The sequence below is a fragment of the Pocillopora damicornis genome, chromosome 3, assembly GCF_964200805.1.
Source record: "Pocillopora damicornis chromosome 3, jaPocDami1.2, whole genome shotgun sequence".
NCBI classification, from domain to species: Eukaryota; Metazoa; Cnidaria; class Anthozoa; order Scleractinia; family Pocilloporidae; genus Pocillopora; species Pocillopora damicornis.
This window is the reverse complement of record NC_142672.1, coordinates 13,742,403-13,765,444: the sequence shown is the minus strand read 5'-3', so window position 1 is coordinate 13,765,444 and position 23,042 is coordinate 13,742,403. Positions and strand designations below refer to the sequence as shown.

The following is a 23,042-nucleotide window of genomic DNA, read 5'->3' as shown; positions in this document are numbered from 1 at the left end:
AGTAGTTGTAAGTAGGACCTGAAAAAAATTTCAGGCCCGTACGGGATTTGAACCCATGACCTCTGCGATACCGGTGCAGCGCTCTACCAATTGAGCTAACAAGCCAACTGAGAGCTGGTCAATGAATTGGGTACAAATAAACATCCGAGTGAATGAAGATTTAGATATATGAAAATTCACATATTTGCACTGCGGTGGAAAGATGAAATTAGAAGATCCTCGCAGCTAAGAACACTACTGAAACTATTAGTTGTAAGTAGTTGTACCCAATTCATTGACCAGCTCTCAGTTGGCTTGTTAGCTCAAATGGTAGAGCGCTGCACCGGTATCGCAGAGGTCATGGGTTCAAATCCCGTACGGGCCTGAAATTTTTTTCAGGTCCTACTTACAACTACTAGTTTCAGTAGTGTTCTTAGCTGCGAGGATCTTCTAATTTCACCGTGGTTCTGTTTAGAACTCGGGTGAATAACCAAATGTTCCATTTTTAAGCAAGAGAAAACAATGGAACATCATTTCCTTTTGTATTAACCTATAATCCTTGAGATGGTTTGGGATGCTTTGTGATCAGGGGAATTTTGACGTTTTTCACATATAAGACAGCCAGCCGAAATTGTGATACGAGGTTCTTCATTGATTTTAGTCCATTTAGATTCACCGCCAGCCGTTAAAGGAAGATAAAACAGATTTTAGAATTTAAATGACACTTTGACACAGTCAATTAGTTTGACAAAGTGTAATGTTCAATGAAGCGGTAATTTTAGGTCTGATAGATCAGGTTCTTGATTTGTTCGCGTAACTAAAATTTAAATTTAACCATCAACAAGTTTGACTAGCTTACAAGAACTAAACATGAAACCATTTCTTTCGAAAGATATAACGAGGGGTCTAAAAATTTAGAGAATAGTCTTCAAAAGTAGCTGACGTGTCAAAAACTTCAACCACAGCTCACTTGAATAAACCTTACTAGTGCTCGATGTAAACAAACAGACGTCTGTGGGCCAAACTTCGAGAAAAACATATTTTGAACACGGTGAAGTAATGATGTAATGTTTTATGCTATTCGTCCTTCATTTGTTCAAAGGTAGATATCAATATGAGTGACCTGTCTTGCTTAAGGTTTCAACGTACCAAAACAGACGACGAGACATACTGTTGTGACGGTCTCTCGCCGCTAGTCCGGATTAGAATGCATTACGTGACGAAACAAACAAAAGACGGCGAGCAGGACTATCTGGCCACTCAAAGTTTGAATATAAAATGAATTTCCTCTTTCATTTAGCTATCCTTCCAATACTACCAATGATCTCTCCGATGCCGATGTGTACATACTCCGTTAACACTCAAACTGTCTGATGTTCCGGGCGTTGCACATACTCATGGAAATATAGAGAAATCTATCTCAGACACATGAAGAAATTCATTTTCGTCAGGGTGCCCCACAGATGGTGTATCATCCTCAGAATCACTCGAATCGGAATAACTTTGATCCACTAGTCTCGCTGTCTTACATGAAGGTTCAGATAAGTTCTCGTCACTTTGTTTGGTCACGTGTTCTCGCACCCAACAACCTGCGTCAAAATATCCCTAAAATGAGAAAACATACAGGCAAGAAATTAACTTTAAAATTCCCTCCTATGAGTGATCAACAGATAATTTCTCCTTATAATTTCAATACAACTTCAAGCAGACAAGTAATAAGAATAAAGAAAAATATCAATTAGGAGATTATGTCTTTCCAATACCAAATTCTCTGTACTGACATTAATAGGAATTGTATGGGAGACAGTAAGGAGAATTACCAGTGATATCTTGGAAGTGAAAGCATTAAAAAGGAAGCACAATTTTCACCAATAAATCCATTGAAAACGAAAAAAAATATTTCGGAACCTCTACTTTTGCCCATCATGTAGTACATTAAACTACCATTTTTCCAAGACAAAGTCAAATAGGATAATCAAGTGTTCCCTGAGCTTCTTCCATCCACAGCTGATTAAAAGTGATTGGATATTCTTTTGCTTTCCAAATTATTTTTCAGAACATATCCAGATACTTACAGCTTTAGACCACTGTAACATCAAACTTGTCTCATAGGGACCATAAACCTGAGGAATAGAGACACAGTTTTGTGTAGCAATTCTGGAAACACAAAAAGGACATTTTAAAGTCCACTTCTGCTATCAGATAAGACATTAAAAATGCATACCTATAGGCACCCTTTTGACCACACAAGTTCATCATTTAGCAGTAATAATTGTTGTAGCTGGCCATAACACCAAGCTCTTATTGCACAGTATCTGTAGACCAGGCCAATTGCAACAATGAAAGCATGAAAATGAGTAAGGAAAGAAAAAAAAAAGGTTTTTGTTGCTGTCAACAGGTGCATTGGTAGCACTGATGGAATGACTGAGATTTGTTAACTGTGGAGAAAAACCTTTTGCAGTGTGAGCTGCTTATATCTAAACAAATTTCTACCTCTGATTTGGGGTCCTCAGCCCATTTGTACTCCCAGTATAATGTGGGGTTATTATCCTCTGCACATTTCCTCTTTTCAATTGCTGCATAATTAGTCTACAGGTAAAGTGAAGAGGGAAAAAAGTTCATTTAGTAAAGGAAATATGTTTTTCTCCCTTTGCTGGTGATAGATTTAATGCTACAACAGCATAGGATACCATTTTTAACCTTACAATACATCAGGAAAATTGGGATAAGTTTATCAATACTTAATGATTGACTTGCAAACCTACAAACTTATAACTTGGCAAAAACTACACTTTAAACCAATCAAATTAGTATTGATTTTCCAAGCAAAATCAATTTGCAAGAAAATTTCTCCCAAGTTTCCCCATGATAGCAACCACTTACATCTATGTGGCTTTTTCTGTTAGATCTAACATTTTTTTCATGATTGGATGCTTTGGTTTATGATTTATGGATAGCACTAGTTCAGAGAGTACTTTATTCATGGACTTTTCACTAAACAAGTAATTCATTATGTATCAATGACTAATATCAATGACAGTGATGCCAAATTATGGTATAACATAAAAATAAATGATGAAAACTCACCTGTCGACGCTCAGCAGCCCTCACAGTTACATTTCTATCATCAATTTTCTGGTGATGTAAATGTATTGATTTAATTTGTTATACCTATTGCATTCAATGTGTATAGATGTACAGATCTATTTGAACACATGCAAGTCTACAAAACATGGTTACTACAGACATCAGGTTTCACAGTCTTCCCATTTTCCTCGACAATAACAAGCTTTCCCTGACCACATGAATGCAACTTATTGTCATTAGCATAATTATACCTTACAACTGTACTTTCCACCTATTATCATAACTGATACGTTCATCAGTGAAAATCACATAATTTTGGGAGATAGTGCCACAAAAGAGTACTAATTAGAAAAAGGAAAAAGAATGAGTTTGCTTGCTTTAAAATTTTTGCTGTTACCAAATAGCTAGCAATAATTACATAACTATAACTTCATCACAAAAGATAAAAGTGGCCTAACATGATTCTTCTGAGCATTGATGTTATCATTAAATAACAACAATGGTTATTGATGTGTCAACAAAATTTTCCTCACTAATCTTCAAAATGCCAATTTCCTTAGTAAATAGAAACATGAGTATGAACCTACCAAATGGTTATAAGCACACCATGTTTTACATTTCACGGCTGTAAAAAGAGAATGAAAGCACAAAAAAAAACTTAGACAGATGCTCACAACAACATTTGCTACAAGACGTGACTGCCAGGGACTTCAATTCCAGGGTGTTATTAACAATGAGCCCATCTATGTCTTGTAAATGTATATGTTGCATACATATTCAGAATTTCACATCAGTTATAGTCTAATAAAGTGCCACTCTAATATCATACACAGTCACTAAAACCCAGTTGCCCTAGGTACAGCTGGAAATTGCTATTGATAGGGCTAGCCCAGGTCAAAAGACAGTAATTTATATTTTCTGAAAGAAGTACACCTACATTTTGATTCATACTTCAAAAAAATTATGACAAATGACACCATATTACCTCAAATAAATGTTGCTGATGAACACAGTTTTGCACAGAGGTTTTACACTACCATGTTCTAGATAGATATCACTGTTTTTCAAAGTGTTTTCTAAGGAAGAATATTTGAAGTTTTTTTTTTCACATTGCTTCTCCTTAGTTTTGGATTCTTCATAAGTTGATAGTCATAAACCATAGGAAAGTACCAATCAAATTGGATGGAAGTCATCATCTTACATGCAAATGAAAATCAATTCAAACAACAAAATACAATTTGTGGTAATAAAAAAATAATTACCAGAGTCCACTTCACAGAATGTAATGAAGGCAAACCCTCTTGAAATGCCAGTGTCATGATCCTTGATGAGCTACAAGTAAGTAAATGTATTACATAGGGATTAAAACACAATCATGAACTTGATAATTTGGTCAGTAATTTAATTATCAAATATCCAGAGCTAGTGTGTTATCATCAACTTCCACCCAGAAACAAATATCAATTGAAATGGTTCAGAAACAGAGAGATTAAAAAAAAATAACAAACTAACATTTAATTTAGCAAATATCAAAATAAATATGAAAAATTTGATTGGTATTTTACACCTTATACCTGATAAGGGTTGAGAACATTCAAAGCAAATTCCCATTAATTGCACCCTGAGTGTTACACAACCCTCTCACTCCCAAGAGTCCATTCTTCTAACTGATTACACACATTTCCTACTGTGATCACTCTGACAATTCAAAGCTTTCATTATGAAATTTTATAGCTGGAGAATTATGTGTATAGTGACAGAATAACAAACCACAAAACAGCTACACATTTAAACAAAACCTAGATCAGGCCATCAAAATTTAGCCCAAAAATTCTTTGTTCTATAGCCAGAGCATTATCTGATCTGTAATGCCTAATTGATACCCTGACAATCTGGTGTTACTCTGGGAAGTGCTACAACCATCACTTCACCAACTTTTTAGTTATCATCAAATGTGTTCTTGAAAGTGTATTAAAATGGCAGTGACCATTTGGTTACAAGTCTCTTCAGGAAGGAAAATTAGGGCAAACCCTTTCATCACTAAGAGAGACCATTAAATAATTTATCCTTACAATCAAGGAAAGCAAAATGACAAGAGAAATTAATTATAGTGAGAGAGATCTTGGGAGTTAAAGATAAAGGTAAAAATTAACGCAAAAGACAACCTCTACTTTTCAAATAATCCTTGTTTTCATTGATAATAAGGTCTTATTTCTTTGCCCAAAAATAATCTCCATAATAAACTGATAGGTTGCTTATATTTGACATGGCTGATCAATCTCTTGAGTGTCCCTTTACCCCTTAGCTAAGCTAGTAAATATATCATACCTTAACTGTCTCTATTTCTCCAAAGGTAGAAAATATTTCAGCAATGGTTACTGCAAAAAAAATATTCAGAATATCAAACATTGAAGTCAAAATCCTTATTTCCATTATATTATAATGCTTTCCACTGCTGCCCTGGCTTATGATAATTATGTGTGATATGTTAGCTGACATACAACTCAAACATTACTGGAAATCACAATGTCTAGCCTATAGGTAGCTGTACCCTTCCCCTCAAGGAGAAACAGAATGAAGTGAACATCTAGGAAAACCTGACACAAATTGTGTTATATCATGCCACTCTAATCTATGCAAAATTAAGTAACTTGATAATATTTTTGCAAAGTGGCACATGCTAGAGTGAAAAGTAATCAAGGTGAACAACAATGTTGAAGTGAATTCACTTTCCATGATTTATTTATTTATATATAATTTGCTTAAAGAATATGAACAAAGATTATAAGCAATTCTTGGTATAGAGTCAATAAGAAGAGGGTGATGTTTGATTAACATCACACTAACAAAAGTAGATTTCAACATCCACACAGTCTCTTCTTACATTTGCAGATAGTGCCACAGTTGTCTAAGAAAAATTGGATCATTTGCCACAGAATCTCAGGGTTTTACAGATTTCTTTAAGAGATAGTTATGCTGCAAGTGTGAAGAAAGAGCAACTCATTTTTCAGTCTAAAGGATCGCTGCTAGAAATAAATAGCTTAATTAGCTTTGCAGCACCACTCTCAAAGAGACTGAGAGTTGAAGGAAGACAATCACCTTGGCCCAAATGCATTGAGATAGTCAACCTGGTCTTCCATGAGAGCTTTTACAGGTGCCACAATAAATATATAGTGAACATTTTTCTCTAGAAAAGAAAGGCAATTGATCACTTGCATGGCTTGATAAATTAAAAAGATTCCATAGCCAGTTGGGCACCAAGTGGAAACATAGTCACCTTTGAAAAACATACTGGCATCTATAGCATTCCACTGTTCTTCTTGAAATTTCTCTATCCCGAAGTCATGCAGACTTGCCTTAAAACCTTGTTATAAGTTGCGGTTATTTGCATAGTTGACCATGAAGGTACTCTGCTCACCATCTTGTTTGTTAGTATGAAAGAAAACCATCATCTCTAGCCAATCACAATTCATGAAAGAATCAGCAAAACGATTGACCAATAAAAAATCATTATAATCTCCACACAAAAGAGTGATGTCATATAACATGATTTGTGTCATGTTTTCATAGATATTTCCTCCCTTCTGTTTCCCCTTGGAAGGGGGGGGGGAAGGTATGGCTACACATAGGTTATACAATTGCATGATATACTACAACAAAATGAGAGCATATCTAAGGAAATTTCTGTAGGCAATACCTTACATGTATAGCTTACTAATAATTATGGCCAGCATAATTCAAATGGTGGCCAAGAGGAAAGCCCTCTGAAACTCCTTGTTTCTTCTTTAAAATTGTCTGTAATATATTCTCTCATAAAACAGAGGGAGAAATATACATGTTACATAAAAATTACTTGGGGCCTTATTCTGTATATGGCCCTTCAATCATGGAATGAACATCCAATACCTTAGTTAAAATCAATGCAATAACAACAAAACAGTCTGAATAAGCACACAAGTGTGTGAGACAGTTTAAAACCGTTTAGCTTGCCAAAATCTCCATGTTAGGCCACAAAATGGGTCACAATGCTGGACAAAGTGATAATAAAAAGCTCCCACTTTTCTAATTGCTACTGACTTTTCAGTGTATAAAAATTACCAAATAATTAATTTTTTCAGTACTTCAATACCTTCTTTAGTTTCCCAGTCTAAGTTACCAACAAATATCTTGGCTCTTGGGTCATCTTTAGAGATAAAAAGAAATGAGAAAATACAGTCTAATGCCAAGAATGGTGGATGATCTGTAGCTTTTTATTTCTTCACCGTTAGGAATCACTTTACCAAAGAAATTCACACAAATGTTTAAAAAAGGCTGTTTGTAATACACTGACGGGTCTTAGTTGGATGTGTTAATAACCCTTTAACTCTCAGATCAAATTTGTCATTCTCCTTACTGTCAACCATATAATTATTTTAATGTTAGTTCAGATAATTTACTATTGGATCAACTAATTATCCCCAAAGTGATATTTTTCTTTATTCTCATCACTAATCTGGTTGATATTGTATTGATACTGTAAGGAGAAATTCTGTCTTGGTCACTCATGGGAGTGAAAGGGTTAACAACAAAACATATATGAATGGGAAAGATAGAAGACAGAGATATAAAAACCAGAAAGGATAGATAAATTACTTGGAAGCTAAGGTTTGGCACAGCAATCATGTATATTTTATCTTTATACTTGATCCAATCAAATCAACAACATTTTCATGGAGGCTCAATCTCCCAAAATCTACTTTGTTCAAAAGTACCATACACTGACACTAAATGATGCAGGGTGTAATTTAGCACTTCCATCAGGAGAGAGAAGCTGAACGAAGGACCGTTTCTGTTATAGAAAGGTTAAAATCCCTTATTTGATTGCTTCATACAAAACACACAATTCCCAAGTTATCCACCCATATCCCCCCAAAAAACCAATCAACTAAGATATATATCATGGAGACAAAAGACCTTAATCACATAAAATAATCCCTGAAATTGAAGATTTAACTGAAGGAAAAGTATTGTCAAAGAAGGAAAGAGCCAAACCACATCAAAAGGGTACATCTTGAAAACATCACTTCAGTACGGCTAATAATATCAAAGAACTGACAGTTTAGAGTGGTTAAAGTTTCTTAGGTGGGCAATCATATGCCTCCTACAAAACTACAAATATAAATGTGATTAATATAACATTTTGCGTTTCGTTGTTTCGTTTGACGTCACATTTCATTTTCTACAGCACTCTACTCCACTTCGCTTAAAAATAGAAGCCATACATTAAAAATAAAAATAAAAATAAGTATATATATATATATATATGATGAGGCCCAGAAGGCCGAAACAGTACTGTCTGCAGTTAGTTATATATATATATATATATAAATATTATGAGAGGAAAAAAGGACGTAACTACGTTTCCCGACAAGCCTGTTTCGTGAATCGCTTCACTCTTCAGGGGTTTAAACCCCTGAAGAGTGAAGCAATTCACGAAACAGGCTTGTCGGGAAACGTAGTTACGTCCTTTTTTCCTCTCATAATATTTATTCTGCTCTACTTCAACGTATTGAGCACTGTTCCACGCGAAAATCGACTCGCAAACTTCCTATATATATATATATATATATATATATATAAATGGTGAAACAGAGAATTAACTCTGAAGTGTAAATTAAAGTGCTATTTAAACCCATGAATAACCCACAGGGCGTTAGCCCTAATAAAGGGAAACAGGGAACCACACGAGGCAAAGAAAAAATCTTTTGACCTCGGTGGGAATCGAACCCACGACCTCCGGATTAGATCTACCGTTACTCTGCCGACTGAGCTACGAGGTCGCACAGAGAAAGTCGTTGTGCCGCGTAGCACTGGGAACACAAATGGTGAAACAGAGAATTAACTCTGAAGTGTAAATTAAAGTGCTATTTAAACCCATGAATAACCCACAGAGTTTCACCATTTGTGTTCCCAGTGCTACGCGGCACAACATTCATTTATATATATATATATATATATATATATATATATATATATATATATATATATATGCAGTTGCTCCCCTACAAGATCTTGAACTGAAAGTACATTTTAAATAAGCTTGTGTAATGTACAGTTACATGCTACTTTAAGTTTCCCAAATGTTTACTTGAAAAATAAGTTGCCAGGATTTTAACTTGACTCAAATAATCTGTTTTTAACGACTTACATTTTTTCCTCGCGGGTTGGGTTCCTGCTGTCAAAGTTTCAGCAGAATGCGACTGGGGGTGTAGGGGTTTCGGCGTGTCATCGGCGCGTTTCTCCTGCCAGCTCTCAACTTTTCTCGATTGTTCACTGGGACGTTTGCTTCCACTTGCATTTGACTTGTAACTCCAACCAAATGTGGCCATTAAGAACCAAAATAAAGGTCCAGTTCCTTGGGGGTGTAAGTAGTCTTGCTGAAGAAGTTTACCGCCATGTTTGAGCCTCCTATGTCAGCGGTAGTATCTAAATTACGCATGCGCGATGTAGTGTGCGTGAATTTGGTTGTTTATAAAATTGTCTATTTTTCAATGACCGATGAAGTTTCGAGGAGAGTACGGTTGTCTCGGCCGTTTGTAAAGATTCTGTGACAACCCAGGAAATTTTGCAAGAGAGAGAGAAGCATTGGTACTTTGCTGATAAATCTAAATCGAATGATTTTATGCTGGGATCGAAAATTCCGCTTAAAAACGAACCCGAACAGGAAGAACTTGAAGTCACGAGTTTGAAGTAAGCTGAAGTGTTTGTCGTCACACACAGTTTGTTATTCATGGTTCTGAGGAGATCCTTCGATGTAATAATGGTTATGATGGTTTCAGCGTGTTTTTGAGAACCTGGAAGGGCAAGTCCGAATATTTTGATTTTGAATCATAACGAATCGCGCGAGTGACATATTTCTTGATTGTAGTGAAATTGAAACTGATTGGCCTGATTTGCATTTTAAATCTACCTGGTTTGTGTGGTTTATCGTTTACCATGGAAAAACAGAGAGGAAATTTGGACGATCTCATGTCCTTCTCCTCCGATGAAGAAGACAATGTTGCCCCAAGGTCCGATGTTTCTTGGTTGACTGTCTTGTCTTCTGAATTCGAAGGAATGGGTATAAGTTCATCCGGCGCTGACACAGTTCGCTCGCTGCCACCGAATTTCTGTTTGTCAAACGGCAAAGAAACAAGCAATCTTCGAAACGGAGATGACAATTCGAACCGAACGTTACAGTCGACTAAACCAGGAGCAAGATTGAAACATTCAAGTCATATTAGAGAAGAACACTCAAATTGTTTCAATTTTACGACTACCACCGCGAGTGCGACAGGTCGTCACAGTTTACCTGAAGAGGCGAACAGATTACGGGCGTCCCGTTCTTGCGATGACCTCTCGCCGCCCAGGAACCCAGTGGAAAAACCAAGCAAAGTCGTGGAATTTCCTCACAGTGGATTTCCCAATTATCACACATTATTTAGGCCACCATCAGAAGTAATGGACTCTAGACACCCATCAGATCCTAGTGGCAAAACAGAGGTTGAAAATGCTGTAGGTGTACAGTCCTACTCCTCTAGACTTAATGTGACTTTGAAAGGTCATGATTCAGATGGTGGAATAGCAATTGCAGACCAATCTTTCAGCAGCAATACCTCATCAAATTCTAGCAAAGAACACCCCTACGGTTCTATCACTTTAAAGCGTGAAAAGCTTCCAGGAGAATCATTCAGAAAGCCAGTCCAGAGAAAAACTTTGTCAGAAGGAAAGTTGGCAAAAGACACTGTTTTCTTTCCATCGCAGACAACTCACAATGCACACAGCTCTAAAACATATCCCAGAAATACAAGACCTTTGGCAGTGAACCTCCCCGAGGAAGACGAGGTTGGTATGCTTCAACAATCTTCAAAAGAGTCACGTGTTCGATTGAAGTCCGTTTCCTCCAGTCGGTCACCCCCTTTTAAGCTTTCCAATCGCCCAGTCTCTGCTTCACTGTCGGACAAAACGTCACCGGGTCCATCGATGTCAAGGAACAGTTCTGCTTGTGATTCAAAGTTCCTTTTTTTTGGAGACGGTTTGTTCGATGTCGCCAAAGAGAGGAATGAAGAGGCTACTGCTTTTAGTGCAACGATGACCTCTGTCAGGTCAAACTTTCGCTGGGATGAAGAAACGAACGCCGGTCATGTTTTAAGTCCCACGATACCCTATGATCACGAAGCATTTCCGAACAACACCGACGCATTTATTGCCATCTACACCGATCAACGACAGGACACCCTCAAGTTCACCTTTACTGTACATAGCCGTGTCTGCAAAATAATCGAGCTCGCCCTGAGTTGCTTGTCAGATGATGTTAAATTTCTAGAGTACAGCTCAGCCACAGTGTATGTGCTTAAAGTCTGCGGACGTTCTGAGTATCTGGAATCAAACGGAATCCTTATCCAGTATGCCTATGTGCAGGAATGCATCAAGTTTAAACGTGAAGTTGAACTTGTCCTAGTCGAGAGTTGGCAAGTTTCCAGGCAGCTGGCTCGGACTGAAGAAGACGACTTGGATGGCATCGTTTCCCACAACTACAAAGAGTTTTTTGACTGCCCTGTGACCACCGCTGTATCGAGATATGGGCTGACTGTGCTGTTAGAGGCATTTAATCAAGAACTGGTCAAACTCTTGGAAGAAAGTACTAGTTACACCAAGCCACGGTTTGAGCCAAACCGTACAATCCAAGCCGTGAAAGCCATCTGTGCCACCCTGGCAACCTTGGAAACGAAAGAGGTGATCGATTCCATCCGAAATTTACAAAATCTACAAAAGGCTGCTGAGGTTTCTGATAGAATGGTTCCTAACCAGTTCGATCTGAATGATGCTCTCTCAAAGTTGCAATCAGCTGTTTTGCTCCTTATCGAGATGTACTGTGATGCGTTTGATACCGAGTTTGTTCCCACTCGGATAGAGAGACCCAAACTGTCCGGATCTATAGAGGTTACAGCCATGACAGACAACGTCCGTATCCAAGTGTCATTCGCCCATAGACTGCCTGTGCAATGGAACCAAGACTTCGAAAGCTTTGAAGTTCGAAGTGGAATTTACTATGGGGGGCGCCTGACTTGCCCAGTCGAAGTGACGAAGCAAATTAAGATAACCCGAAATTTCTTCGACCAGCTGATGTGGAATGAATGGCTGCAATTCAAGATGCAAGTTCGTCAACTCCCACGTGAGTCTCGTCTGTGTTTCACACTTTATGGCGTTCAACCTATTGGCAAAGGAAACACCTTGAATACCAGCAGAACTCCACTTGGGTGGGTTGCACTACCACTCTTCGATTTTAAGGGCGTTTTGGTGTCGGGAACGCATCTCCTTGGTTTATGGCCGGATGACGCAGCCAACCCAGTTGGCACTTGTACATCAAACCTGCTGCATCCATCCAGTGTCATTCTGCAAGTCGAATTCGAACGCTATTTGGCTGATATTGTCTTTCCAGATTTCGAAAGCAATGGCTGGCTACCTCGCGATGAAACGGATCGCTGTGAGCCCCAGCCCAAAACCGCTGAAGTATACAAGAATATTTTGGAGAAAGATCTCTTCAATGAGCTGAAGCCAGAGGAGAGCGAACTTCTTTGGGAACATCGCCATTACTGCATGTCAGTGCCAAAAGCGCTACCTCTCATCTTGTCTGCAGCGCCATCTTGGGAGTACGGTTTCCTTCCAGAAATCTACAATCTTCTGGCATCTTGGGCCCCTTTAAAACCAGTGGATGCTTTGGAGCTGCTGAAGGTCAATTTTCCGGACACCCGTGTGAGAGATACGGCGGTTCAGTGGATGGAAGCAGTTGTTGATGATGAATTGTGCGATTACCTTCCTCAGCTCGTCCAGGCCGTAAAGTATGAAATCTATCACGACTCCTCTTTAGTTCGCTTCCTTATCCGCCGGGCTCTTGCCAGTGTCAGAGTCATGCATTATCTCTTCTGGTACCTGAAGGACACTATCGGTGATCCACAGTTCGGTCAGCGATTCCAAATTATTCTCGGTGGTCTGTTGAATATCTGTGGAAATGCCCAAAGGTGCGAGTTTACGATGCAAGATGAAGTTGTCGCTGACCTTGCAGAAGTGGCCCGGAAAGTCAAAACCTCAAGAGAATCATCACGAATGAATGTCCTTCACCAAGAACTAGCAGTGGTGGCTGCTAACTTTGGTCCAACCTTTAGGCTTCCAATAGGCCCAAGTTATGAGGTGAAAGGTGTTAACGTTCCAGCCTGTGGATACTTTACATCGCATTCTGCGCCATTGCGACTCATTTTCAAGAGCGTTGACCCGTTTGGCGAAGATGTCCACGCAATGTTCAAAATTGGGGACGATATGAGACAAGACCGGCTTATCCTGCAGCTTGTGGGAATCATGAACAAGATCTGGTTACGAGAAGGAATCGATTTGAAAATGATTACCTACAAATGTGTGGCAACTGGGGTTGGGATGGGGATGGTGGAAATTGTGAAAGAGTCGGTCACGCTTCGAGAAATCCATACCGAGCTCGGTCTGACAGGTTCTTTCAAGGATGAGCCAATTGCAAGATGGATCCAAAAGTACAACACTGGCGATGAAAGCTACCAACAAGCTGTGGAGAATTTTACAGCTTCATGTGCAGGCTACTGCGTTGCCACTTATGTCCTCGGTATCGGCGATCGTCATAACGACAATATCATGATCAAGAAAAGTGGTCACATGTTTCATATTGATTTCGCCAAGATCCTTGGAAACGCTCAGATGTTCGGCACATTTCGACGCGATCGGGCTCCCTTCGTCTTGACTTCAGACATGGCTTTCGTCATAAACGGAGGCTACCAGCCGAGTAGTCGTTTTCAAGACTTTGTAGACCTCTGCTGCAAGGCGTTTAACGTCATTCGGCGCCATTCCAACTTGCTGCTTAATTTGTTGTCCTTGATGCTGAATTCTGGAATATCCTGCTTGAGTCAGGTGGCGGATTTAAAGTACATTAGAGATTCCTTGCTTCCAGATTCCTCAGAAGGAGAAGCTACGGCGGCGTTCACAAGACTAATCGAGGCTAGTCTGTCATCATGGTTCACTCAAGTCAATTTCTTCATTCATAATGTCGCTCAGATCAGAGACGTTAGTCAAATACGAATCTCGACAGGTACAAACGCCAGCGCAAGCTCTGTTCTTTCATTCGTTCACGGAACATATTCTGTCGACTCAGACGGGTTGGTAGAATCTGCTCGTGTTGTGGACATCCACAAGCGCTACAATCCTGAGAAATATTACGTTTACGTTGTAAACATTTGCCGACTTGGAGTTCAAGAACCGGCGTTTGTTTTTCGCAGGTTCAGCCACTTTTACGAGCTACATTCAAAGCTCTCCGAGGCTTTTCCGGAAACCAGTCTGCCCAAACTCCCTAGCAAAAAATATATCGGTCGTTCGCAGATCCGTGTTGTTGCCGAGCGGAGACGAAGTGACCTTGACGATTACATCCGCCATTTAATGATGCTGCCTCCTGAAATTTCAGAATCGGAACTCCTGTACACATTCCTTCATTCTCTTCAGCAAGACAAGAAAGATGCACGCTTGTTCTCGGCTCCCTTGCTTCCGGAGGAAAAACGAAACCGCCAAAGAGTCATTGGGGGACAAGTGAAGTTGCAGATTCGGCACGAGTGCGATGCCCTTCGCGTCATGGTTATGCACGCGAAAGATTTATCTGCAAGAAATACAACATATCTGGCAGATCCTTACGTCAAACTATACCTCCTTCCAGATCCTATTAAGGCTACAAAACTCAAGACCAAGATTGCACGGAAAACACTCAATCCAACATTTAACGAAACATTACTGTACAGTATACCGGAGCATGAAGTCAGACAGCGACATCTGCAGGTCACTGTACTGGACCATGAAAATGTAGGCGAGAACGAATTCCTCGGTGGACTGATCATCGACCTGTCACAAGCTGAGCTTAAGACGTCTGTAGCTCGGTGGTTCACCCTAACAGACATTAGAAAACCACCATGATCACGCACAACGTTCATGGGACCATTCATTGTGAGAAGAAACTGGAGAAGCTGCACCCAAGGAACTACTGATTAGTGCCTACAGCCCTTCATCACTTACTGTGCCAATCACATCATAGGAAATAAAAATGAACTCAGTGAAATTTATTTGTGCCCAATTTGTGCCCAGCACCAAAGCAAGTGGAAAAGACGAACAACTTGGATGGAACTCTTTGCTGGATTTTATTTAAGTCTACGAGCACGCATGTGGAATTCAAAGAAACATTCAGATAAAACAGTCTTAAGGATGCAGTTGGATCAAGAGAATCGCGAACTGCTTGCTCTCTATCAACATTTAGATATCTCCACTCACCAGTAAATATGGAAGGTTCCAAAAGGAGAAACTGGAACTTCACGTTATTAGTAGAGATGCAAGTATGTCTGTTTCCTCATCCAGCCACACTCTCTAACTTTTTATCACAGTAGTTCCACGACGATGGTAGTGTAAATTTAAGTCTTGTACTGTATCTGTTAGAGCGGTTGCTAAAATTACCGGTTGTTAGTCAAAGTGAGTGTCGTACTTAAGTATTAAGTTCCGCAACGTTGAATATTATGCATAGTTAGCAGAGGAGTCAGATTTGACTTTGTTAATAGACACCCAATGAGATCTCGTATATCACTGGTCAAACGAGTCACGCTGCAAATGTACGGTTTTTGTAACCGAAAATACAGTCAGATTTAACTCTTCTGCTACCTAGGTTTATAGTTTGGGTTCTCGAGACCACGTGTTGCAAGTTTTTTACTTATTGTTTTGACCTTTATTATGACATTATCGTTACAAGCTTTTCTAGCTTGTAATAGGTCAACGAGCCGAAAAGTGAACTAGCGAAAAACGGCGGGAATTGGACAGAAACTATTTCCTTGGCAACCGCCGTCTTTCGCCCGACCGCTCTTGGACCGATTTCCTTTAGCATGCGCAACTGAAAACCACTGAAGGACTACTTCTTCGTGTTGATTATTCATTTCATTTGGCCGATCGATCCATCGATGGATCTTATCTTGTTTGAAGTTTAGAAAGTCAGTAAAAGGATTTCAAAGGAGGTGAAAAATACAATAGATGATAGAAGCTAATAGAGCGGTTTTCGATTGAGTGTCGTAAAACCAAAAATAAAGCAATCACATCAGCCAATCGTTGCAAGGAAAATATCGCAAGGAACCAATGAGAACTCGAAATATAGAACAAGCAAACTGCCTGAAGCGCGGGAAAACGTGTGTGACCAAATCCCTAGTGGTCTCAGATTTGAATCTGATTGGTTGAGAAAGTGGTGCGAGTTCACATAGCGAAGTAAAGCAAAACCGGAGCAATCCCGGGGTTACCTTCGACATTAGTTGAAAATTGCTCTATCTTAGCTAATGAAGTTTATATTCTTTCTGAATGGTGTCTCAAAACTGTCATAATATGACTGCCATGAATTTCTGTGAAATCACATCATTATTTATTCGTCTTCTCATGCTGTCGCGTACGGAAGTTCCAACTCTAAGTGAAACTCGTGTTTTCCGATTAAGGAGAATATTTATAAAATGATTTAAACCTAGAAGGTGATTTTGTGTGATCCTCCGAAGGAGGAATTATCAATAAGCTTATTGATTGGTAGCGACCTGGTGAGTTCAAACAGAAGTTGTCACTGAAGTCACAGCTATCGAGTCTGAAGACAGGTTTAGCAAAGATGAAAAAGAATTTATGTAGAAATCATCGTTCGTTTCCTGTAGTTGCACCGACCAATTTTTTGAAAGTAACCCTAGTAACTGAAGTCGCACTGCAAATCTTCAAACTCAGGCAGTATTTAATATTCCATTCTTACTTCTTATTTATTTGTATTAATGTATATGTTCTTCTTTATACTGGCGTCACCTTGATTTTCGATTTCTGGGTTTTGACCATTGCTATTTTAAAGATGCCATGCCACTGTTTTGTAAATCAGTTCGGAGTCCAAACTAGTACACCTTATAGCTTATTGAGAGACAGAAAAGCACATTAAAAGTGTGTGAAATTGAACGAGAATGGTTGCTGAAAGATTAATAGATATTACACTCGCTTAATTGTGAACTTGAGGCTATAACTAACAATGCGCAACATACCACATAGTGCTCTCAGACAGTTACAGTTGTCTGTGTTGATTTGGGCGAAGGCAATCCCCAGTGTGACGGGCCATACCAAGGTGTGGGGGAGGAAAAGATTAATAGCAACGCGAAGCGCGGACGATCGTATTCGAATCAGTGATCCTCTTCTCCCCTTCCCCCACTTCGTAAGACCTGCCACGATTTCCGAGTGAGCGATGACAGCTCTTCACTTCTAAAATTCAAGATGGCGGTCGCACATTTCGGGAGGCACGAAAAATTAAAGGATTCTCTGCCTTAAAAAAAAAATGATGACCCTTGTTGAAAAAAAATAGTAATATATATTCCCTGTGTTATTTTGATAAACCCTTTAGTTCAGTATGCATGTTCTTCACACTGGTCTTTATACATTTCCTAAGGTGCCGACAACGAGGAAAAAACCTTTCATTTATTCTCGTGACCTTACTGTTTGCTACAAGGGTGATATTATTTAAAAGGGTTAATGAGATACTGAAATGGTGCTAGCTTCAATTACGTTCTACCCCACCCCCCCTCCAATTCCCTGCTGGGTCATGCTTTGAAATACCTTTTGGAGGCCTCATTTTGAATATTTCTTATTGGTTGAAAATTCGGACTTTCTTGAATACGGATATTGGTTGGTGGAGGGGCGAACTAATAAAAAATTTAATTTAGTTCTTGGTCAATATTTTACAATAAGCGAAATATCTCTACCGTTTGGACATATTTCTCTTCTCTGTGATTGGGCTTATTTTAAAGTACAGTTATCCGGGAACTTTGATCACCTGACCTTGATGACGTAATGCGTGCGCAGATAAAACGATGGAATTTCTGAATCGTAGTCTTTAACACGCAAAGTTGTACTGATAGTATTCTTGCTGCCCCAAATAAATGGATGAAACATCTGCAGAAAGGGCAAATGAGAACACTGGTAAACAAAGAAACAACGCGGGACCGTTACCAAAGATTCTTTACGACTTGTTTCTGAATTGTCTCTGCGCGCGTTTCGCAGCCACCCTCCCTAAGTGGCAATGTTGTTGGCCCAGCGGACCTGAATTAAAAGCGGCGGGTTTTCCGAAACCCAGAGGTGGAATAACAAGACGAGAAAGGTTTAAAAGCTGGGCTGAACGCATGGATGTACGCTTTGACGCCGAAGCAAACTGTCATGTACTCGTTTATAAGAGAACTGGAAAGATAATTATACCAATAGAAGAGTTTCAAACAGTGGTGCGGAAAGTTCATTCGATGGGACATTACGATGCAAGGAAAACCTTTTCTATGGTAAGTTTTATCCAAGCTTAAGCAAAGGCTGTTATTCCTTGTATATAGAAACTAAACTTAAATACTTTAATTTGTGAGCTTAAGTTCAAATTAATGGTTTTTTTCAATATCTGTGTGTTAGTTTTGCACTAGTTTTAAAAGCAAGAATTTGGATTGTTTTGAAATGTAAGACTATTTTGCGATTAATTTTTTTTGTGTGTGAAGAATTAACATCTTTTGCTCCGCTGTTATTTTATTGAACCAACACTTTGCTTTTTAATTTTTCTTTCGTTGCTCTTTTAGAAAATAACACTCAGCCTGAGCGAAAACAGTGACCAAAAATCTCAGATTAAATAATTTTTACAACAAATGAATGTATAATTTTTTTGTTCCGTAAGAACAAAATCAATCACTCTGCGGGCCTCTTTACTCGAGCCAGGTACAGTCTGTTGATATGGTAATATGGGCTAACCTTGTGACCTAGATGTTACTTTGGTGGCTAAGACCTAGTTAGATACTAATATGAAACTTGAGAGATGGCGCCTCAGTTTACATCTGAAAATTCCCGTAAACAGTGATCAGAGCAAAATCTCAGTGCAGCAACCAGTGTTAAATTTCCCATTTGACAGACGGTAAAATTCACCGTGCCAATTTCACTCAAGTGATAAGTTGCTGCTTATTTTTTTAAGAATTGACAAAATAATCAGAAATTTGTCTCCTCAGATTGGTTTATTTGTCATGCCACAGAACTTAACATCAAGTCTGTTATGTAATAGTGTAGTTTGATTGTCCGGGCAAGTGTAGTCCTGAGAAGGACTGTTGTCGGTAGTGGTGAGAGACATTTCGACAACCTGAGCGGAAGTCATCTTCAGAGTCAAGTGAATAGTTATTGTCAGTCGAATGTTCTTAGTCTGGTTTTTTTTAAGTCTGTTATGTTTAACTAAAATGAATATCTCAGTAAATACACAGGAAACCCTATGAACAAAAATATAACACTGCAAATTAAATCACAGACTTAGTCAATCATATCCTTGTTCATAAGACCTCTTAGTGATGAATGATTAGATCAAGCATGTGAGAAAAATGGCATTTGGAAATAAACTGGTACATACACGGAAAGTACTTATGGAACAGTTTCTTTATAAACACCTCAAAAATTAACTTCTCTTGCTGTCTGCCAATTTTTTTTTTTTTGCATAGCATAGGGTTCATGTATACAATATCCCCTCCAGTATATTTGCTGTCAAACTCAGTGGACTTTGATTGCTTGAATTACACCAGAAATGTTTACATATACTATAATATACTTACTGGTTTGAACCTATGTATGATGGTTGATTATGTGATCTGATATTTAGCCATGAAATATGTCTTTTTGTCAAGTTCATCAGTAACTACAGTATGTATCAGAAAATTATGAATTGATGAAACCTAAGATTCAAACCACTGATTTGTTAATGTAGAGTATATTTCTTGTTTCTTTTTAATTTGACTTTTATTATATTTCAGATACAAGAAAAATACACAGTGGGCCACAGAGACTTTGGAATTGACAAAAGTATTATCAGTGTTGTAGTAGAAACATGTCCTAACTGCCTTATGAAAGAAAAACTTACAAATGGACTCAGAAATGGTGATAATTGTCAACTGGAACATGAAAGACTTTCCCCAGTAACTTACAATGGGAAGTTTTTAAGTGATGCAAAATCAATGGTTGCCAATGCTCCTGATAGCAAGTGCATATGGTTTGATAAATCAGGTACAAGATAAATGAATTTATTTGCATGCCACTGAAACTTATGACATCAAGCAGTCCCTCTTTTTCAGCTAAGTAAACTGTGTGAGTCATAAAAATCTGCTAAGGAATTGATTTTGGGGAGCTATGCATCATAGAATTCCAAGAGTTTTCCAGCATCTTTTTTTTTTTCTCCCTGTCTCCCTTCTTTTTCTGCTTTATCTGTGAGGAAACAGTTCAATTGGATTGTAAAGATTTTTGGGTAGAATCTTTATTGTGGAATGCTGTTAGTGATTTGTAGCACTTGAATTCATTTCTTTACAATAGTTACATTAACATTCCAAAGCCCTCAGTGGATTACTGTGTGCCTTTAGACCCTTTTCTTTGTTATCATGATTTATCTGTACAAAGTTTAAAGTTCAATGTTTTTCACAGAATAATTTAATGGTCTTTTGTCACCTGTTAGCTAAGAAGAGTTTGCAACTTGTTACCTTATGTTTTATTGACGTTTTTCACTATTTTGTTTTGTCATTAGTCCTCACAGATAATCAAGATTTTAACAGTAAACTTCAAGGTTTGATTAATGAACTGAGAGGAGAGTTAGGAGCTGTTCTGAGAGGAAGCAGAGATGCAAGGGATAGACTTCTAAAAAGTAAGTGTATTGCTTTTTCCTTTTTTGGACATAGAGCCAATTTGTTAAGAAAGATAGATTTGCTGTGGTAACCTTCCCAACAGTTACACATCTGGGAAAGTTTGCCAAGGCAATTTCAGCATTTTTTTCGGAAACTTGTTTTGCCAGAGTACTTCAGAAATGACAAATATTCATTTGCATTTAGCCACAATCATAGGTCCTCTCTCTATCTTGCAAATAGAGAAGGAAGAAAGGGGAGTCTGGGTATGAGGTTGAGTGGCTCTTTTTACAGATGAGTTACAGGAGAGTAATTTCCTTTAAACTCCTCTTAACTTACTGTCTTAAGGTCATTGCCAAGTCCTCCCCACTTTTTTATCTTGAAAAAAAAAAAAATAACATAAAAGAAACTGGTGTGCTAGGTTTTTAACATGGTGAGTATTTTATACCAATCAAACAGTGGATGTAAAGAAAACTATTATAATCCTGGATGAATTTTCACACTCAATTTAAACTTCCTCAGAGTTAACCTTCTTTAACATTAAAGTAACATCACCTCTGCATCTCCTTAGTTTGATGTTAGTAGAGTACTTTTAACTCTGGTAAGAGAATAAAAGGGTTCCGTTTCTAAAGAAACTGTGCAGCTGCTTCGGTGGGGAGGGGGGAGGGGAATACATGATAATTTGGTTTTATCAACTGAGTTGATAATGTAAATTGGCCACCACAGTTTCTGAAGCAGACGTTTTGAACGTTAAGCTTTTGTCCTCCGCTTCGACGAAGGGCTAACGCATCACAAATTGACGATAGGTTTTAACGTTGAACATTTTTCCTTTTTTATAGAAATATCCATCACACAATTCGTTATCAATGAACACAAAAGTTCATCACAGCAATCTACAGAAATACCGGAATATAATCAAAAATTCATTGATGACATGAAATCTCTACTGGAAAGCTACAGAATTCAAGGTAGAGAAAAGCTGTTTCTCGCCGATATGGAACTTCTTGCCGGAGCCTACAAAACAGCAGGCTATACGGACTTGTTTCTCCAAAGTGTGGAGGCACTCATACGTTCATTGGTATCCAGATGACACATGCTATGTGGCTGGAAATTAACATGTTCGTGTTTTGTTTTACCTGTTTTTTTCCCGCGCGCCTTCTCGTTCGTGCGCGTCGTTCCCACGCGTCCTATCAATGCATTCGAGTCTGGTTCTCTGTTTGCGCCCCTTGATTATTATAATTGTTTGATTTCCTGGGGCATTATTCCCCCTGAATACAAAAGCAAAGTGATGCTAAGCTCCGTCGTTAGGAATTGACTGAAATAAAAAGTTTTCTTTAAAATTCGATTCAACTGGTATCTAATGTCTGAGTCAAAAGAAGGACTCACCGAAATTTGGACCAAAGTTATGTAAATTAATCAGAACACTTCATTTTTTCTCTGCCTCGCGCGAAACGTGTAAAGGTATCAGATGTAAGCGATGCAGTGCATGCTTTCCTGAAACCAGAGAAGAAACCTTCTACCAGCATTTTAACAGCTTATGATCGGGACATTATAATTCTTCCAGGATCCGAAGCGTTCAGGACAAAATGATTACATGTATTTTTTTAAATGGATTATGCCCTTGAAAACAAGAAAAATTAAAACACCTATCATCAAACAACAGAAGCTAAAAAGGATCAAATACGAGGTTTCGTCTAGAACACTCGAGACAGAGTTAGAATTCCGTTGTCATGAACATGAATAGAGGGGTTTCCTTCTAAAGAAACTGTGGTGTTGCATCGGTGAGGGGTGTTACATGGTAATTTGGTTCTATGAACTGAATTGATAATGTAAACTAGCCACCATAAAGAGTTTCTAAGCTCACGTTTCAAGCGTTCGCCCTCCGTCAGAGCGAATGACGAAGGGCTAGCGCTTGAAAGGTGAGCTTTAGAAACTTTTTACGGCAGTCAATATACAATTTCAACTCAGTTCATAAAATCAAATTGTTTTTCATGAACAGAGGCCACTTCGAAGAGGTTCTTCGCTGGTTACATCGACGTGCCTTCTTCAATTGCTTCTAATATTTGATTGTTCTTTTGTTTGCGTTTGTTGATGATTAAACAATGATAAAACAACTGCTTGTCTCTATATAAAAGTTTTGTGTGTAGCTGTTACTCAGCTCTAAGAATGCAGCTAATCCATATTGTGTTTTAATGGGTTTGACTTTATGCGTGGAAGTTCTTAATATCAGCTTGTTTCTAC

General features: G+C 38.6%; 3 protein-coding genes across 6 annotated transcripts; 2 read left to right on the top strand and 1 right to left on the bottom strand.

The window, feature by feature from the left end:
• Nucleotides 1-612: 612 nt before the first annotated feature.
• LOC113682591 (uncharacterized) lies at nucleotides 613-9,532 on the bottom strand. 4 transcript variants are annotated; one of them, XM_027199756.2, is made up of 9 exons: nucleotides 9,254-9,532; nucleotides 7,196-7,249; nucleotides 5,395-5,444; nucleotides 4,329-4,398; nucleotides 3,654-3,691; nucleotides 3,067-3,114; nucleotides 2,473-2,568; nucleotides 2,055-2,102; nucleotides 613-1,584 (listed from the first exon to the last, which is right to left on the bottom strand). In XM_027199756.2, exons 1-9 carry the CDS (start codon nucleotides 9,432-9,434, stop codon nucleotides 1,375-1,377), a joined length of 795 nt encoding a protein of 264 aa, XP_027055557.2. In that variant the 5' UTR covers nucleotides 9,435-9,532; the 3' UTR covers nucleotides 613-1,374. The 4 variants fall into 4 exon arrangements, with proteins under 4 accessions (XP_027055557.2, XP_027055558.2, XP_089058013.1 ...); XM_027199757.2 differs by lacking the exon at nucleotides 2,473-2,568; XM_089201887.1 differs by lacking the exon at nucleotides 7,196-7,249 and having other exon boundaries at nucleotides 9,254-9,517.
• A 30-nt stretch (nucleotides 9,533-9,562) lies between these two features.
• On the top strand, nucleotides 9,563-17,097 carry LOC113682593 (phosphatidylinositol 4-phosphate 3-kinase C2 domain-containing subunit beta). The gene has a single exon (XM_027199759.2). The coding sequence runs from the start codon at nucleotides 10,042-10,044 to the stop codon at nucleotides 15,061-15,063; it is 5,022 nt and encodes a 1,673-aa protein (XP_027055560.2). The 5' UTR covers nucleotides 9,563-10,041; the 3' UTR covers nucleotides 15,064-17,097.
• An 873-nt stretch (nucleotides 17,098-17,970) lies between these two features.
• On the top strand, nucleotides 17,971-22,915 carry LOC113682594 (uncharacterized). The gene is made up of 4 exons (XM_027199760.2): nucleotides 17,971-18,458; nucleotides 19,947-20,196; nucleotides 20,708-20,824; nucleotides 21,641-22,915. Exons 1-4 carry the CDS (start codon nucleotides 18,069-18,071, stop codon nucleotides 21,889-21,891), a joined length of 1,008 nt encoding a protein of 335 aa, XP_027055561.2. The 5' UTR covers nucleotides 17,971-18,068; the 3' UTR covers nucleotides 21,892-22,915.
• Nucleotides 22,916-23,042: the final 127 nt, after the last annotated feature.

Coding starts and splice junctions, on each gene's coding strand:
- LOC113682591 (XM_027199756.2), bottom strand. CDS start 9,434: ATGGCCACATTTGGTTGGAGTTACAAGTCAAATGCAAGTGGAAGCAAA. Junction 3,692..4,328: donor ATTCTGTGAAGTGGACTCTG/GTAATTATTTTT, acceptor CTCTTTTTACAG/CCGTGAAATGTAAAACATGG. Junction 3,115..3,653: donor GGTGTGCTTATAACCATTTG/GTAGGTTCATAC, acceptor TTACATCACCAG/AAAATTGATGATAGAAATGT.
- LOC113682593 (XM_027199759.2), top strand. CDS start 10,042: ATGGAAAAACAGAGAGGAAATTTGGACGATCTCATGTCCTTCTCCTCC.
- LOC113682594 (XM_027199760.2), top strand. CDS start 18,069: ATGGATGAAACATCTGCAGAAAGGGCAAATGAGAACACTGGTAAACAA. Junction 18,459..19,946: donor CAAGGAAAACCTTTTCTATG/GTAAGTTTTATC, acceptor ATTATATTTCAG/ATACAAGAAAAATACACAGT. Junction 20,825..21,640: donor AAGGGATAGACTTCTAAAAA/GTAAGTGTATTG, acceptor CCTTTTTTATAG/AAATATCCATCACACAATTC.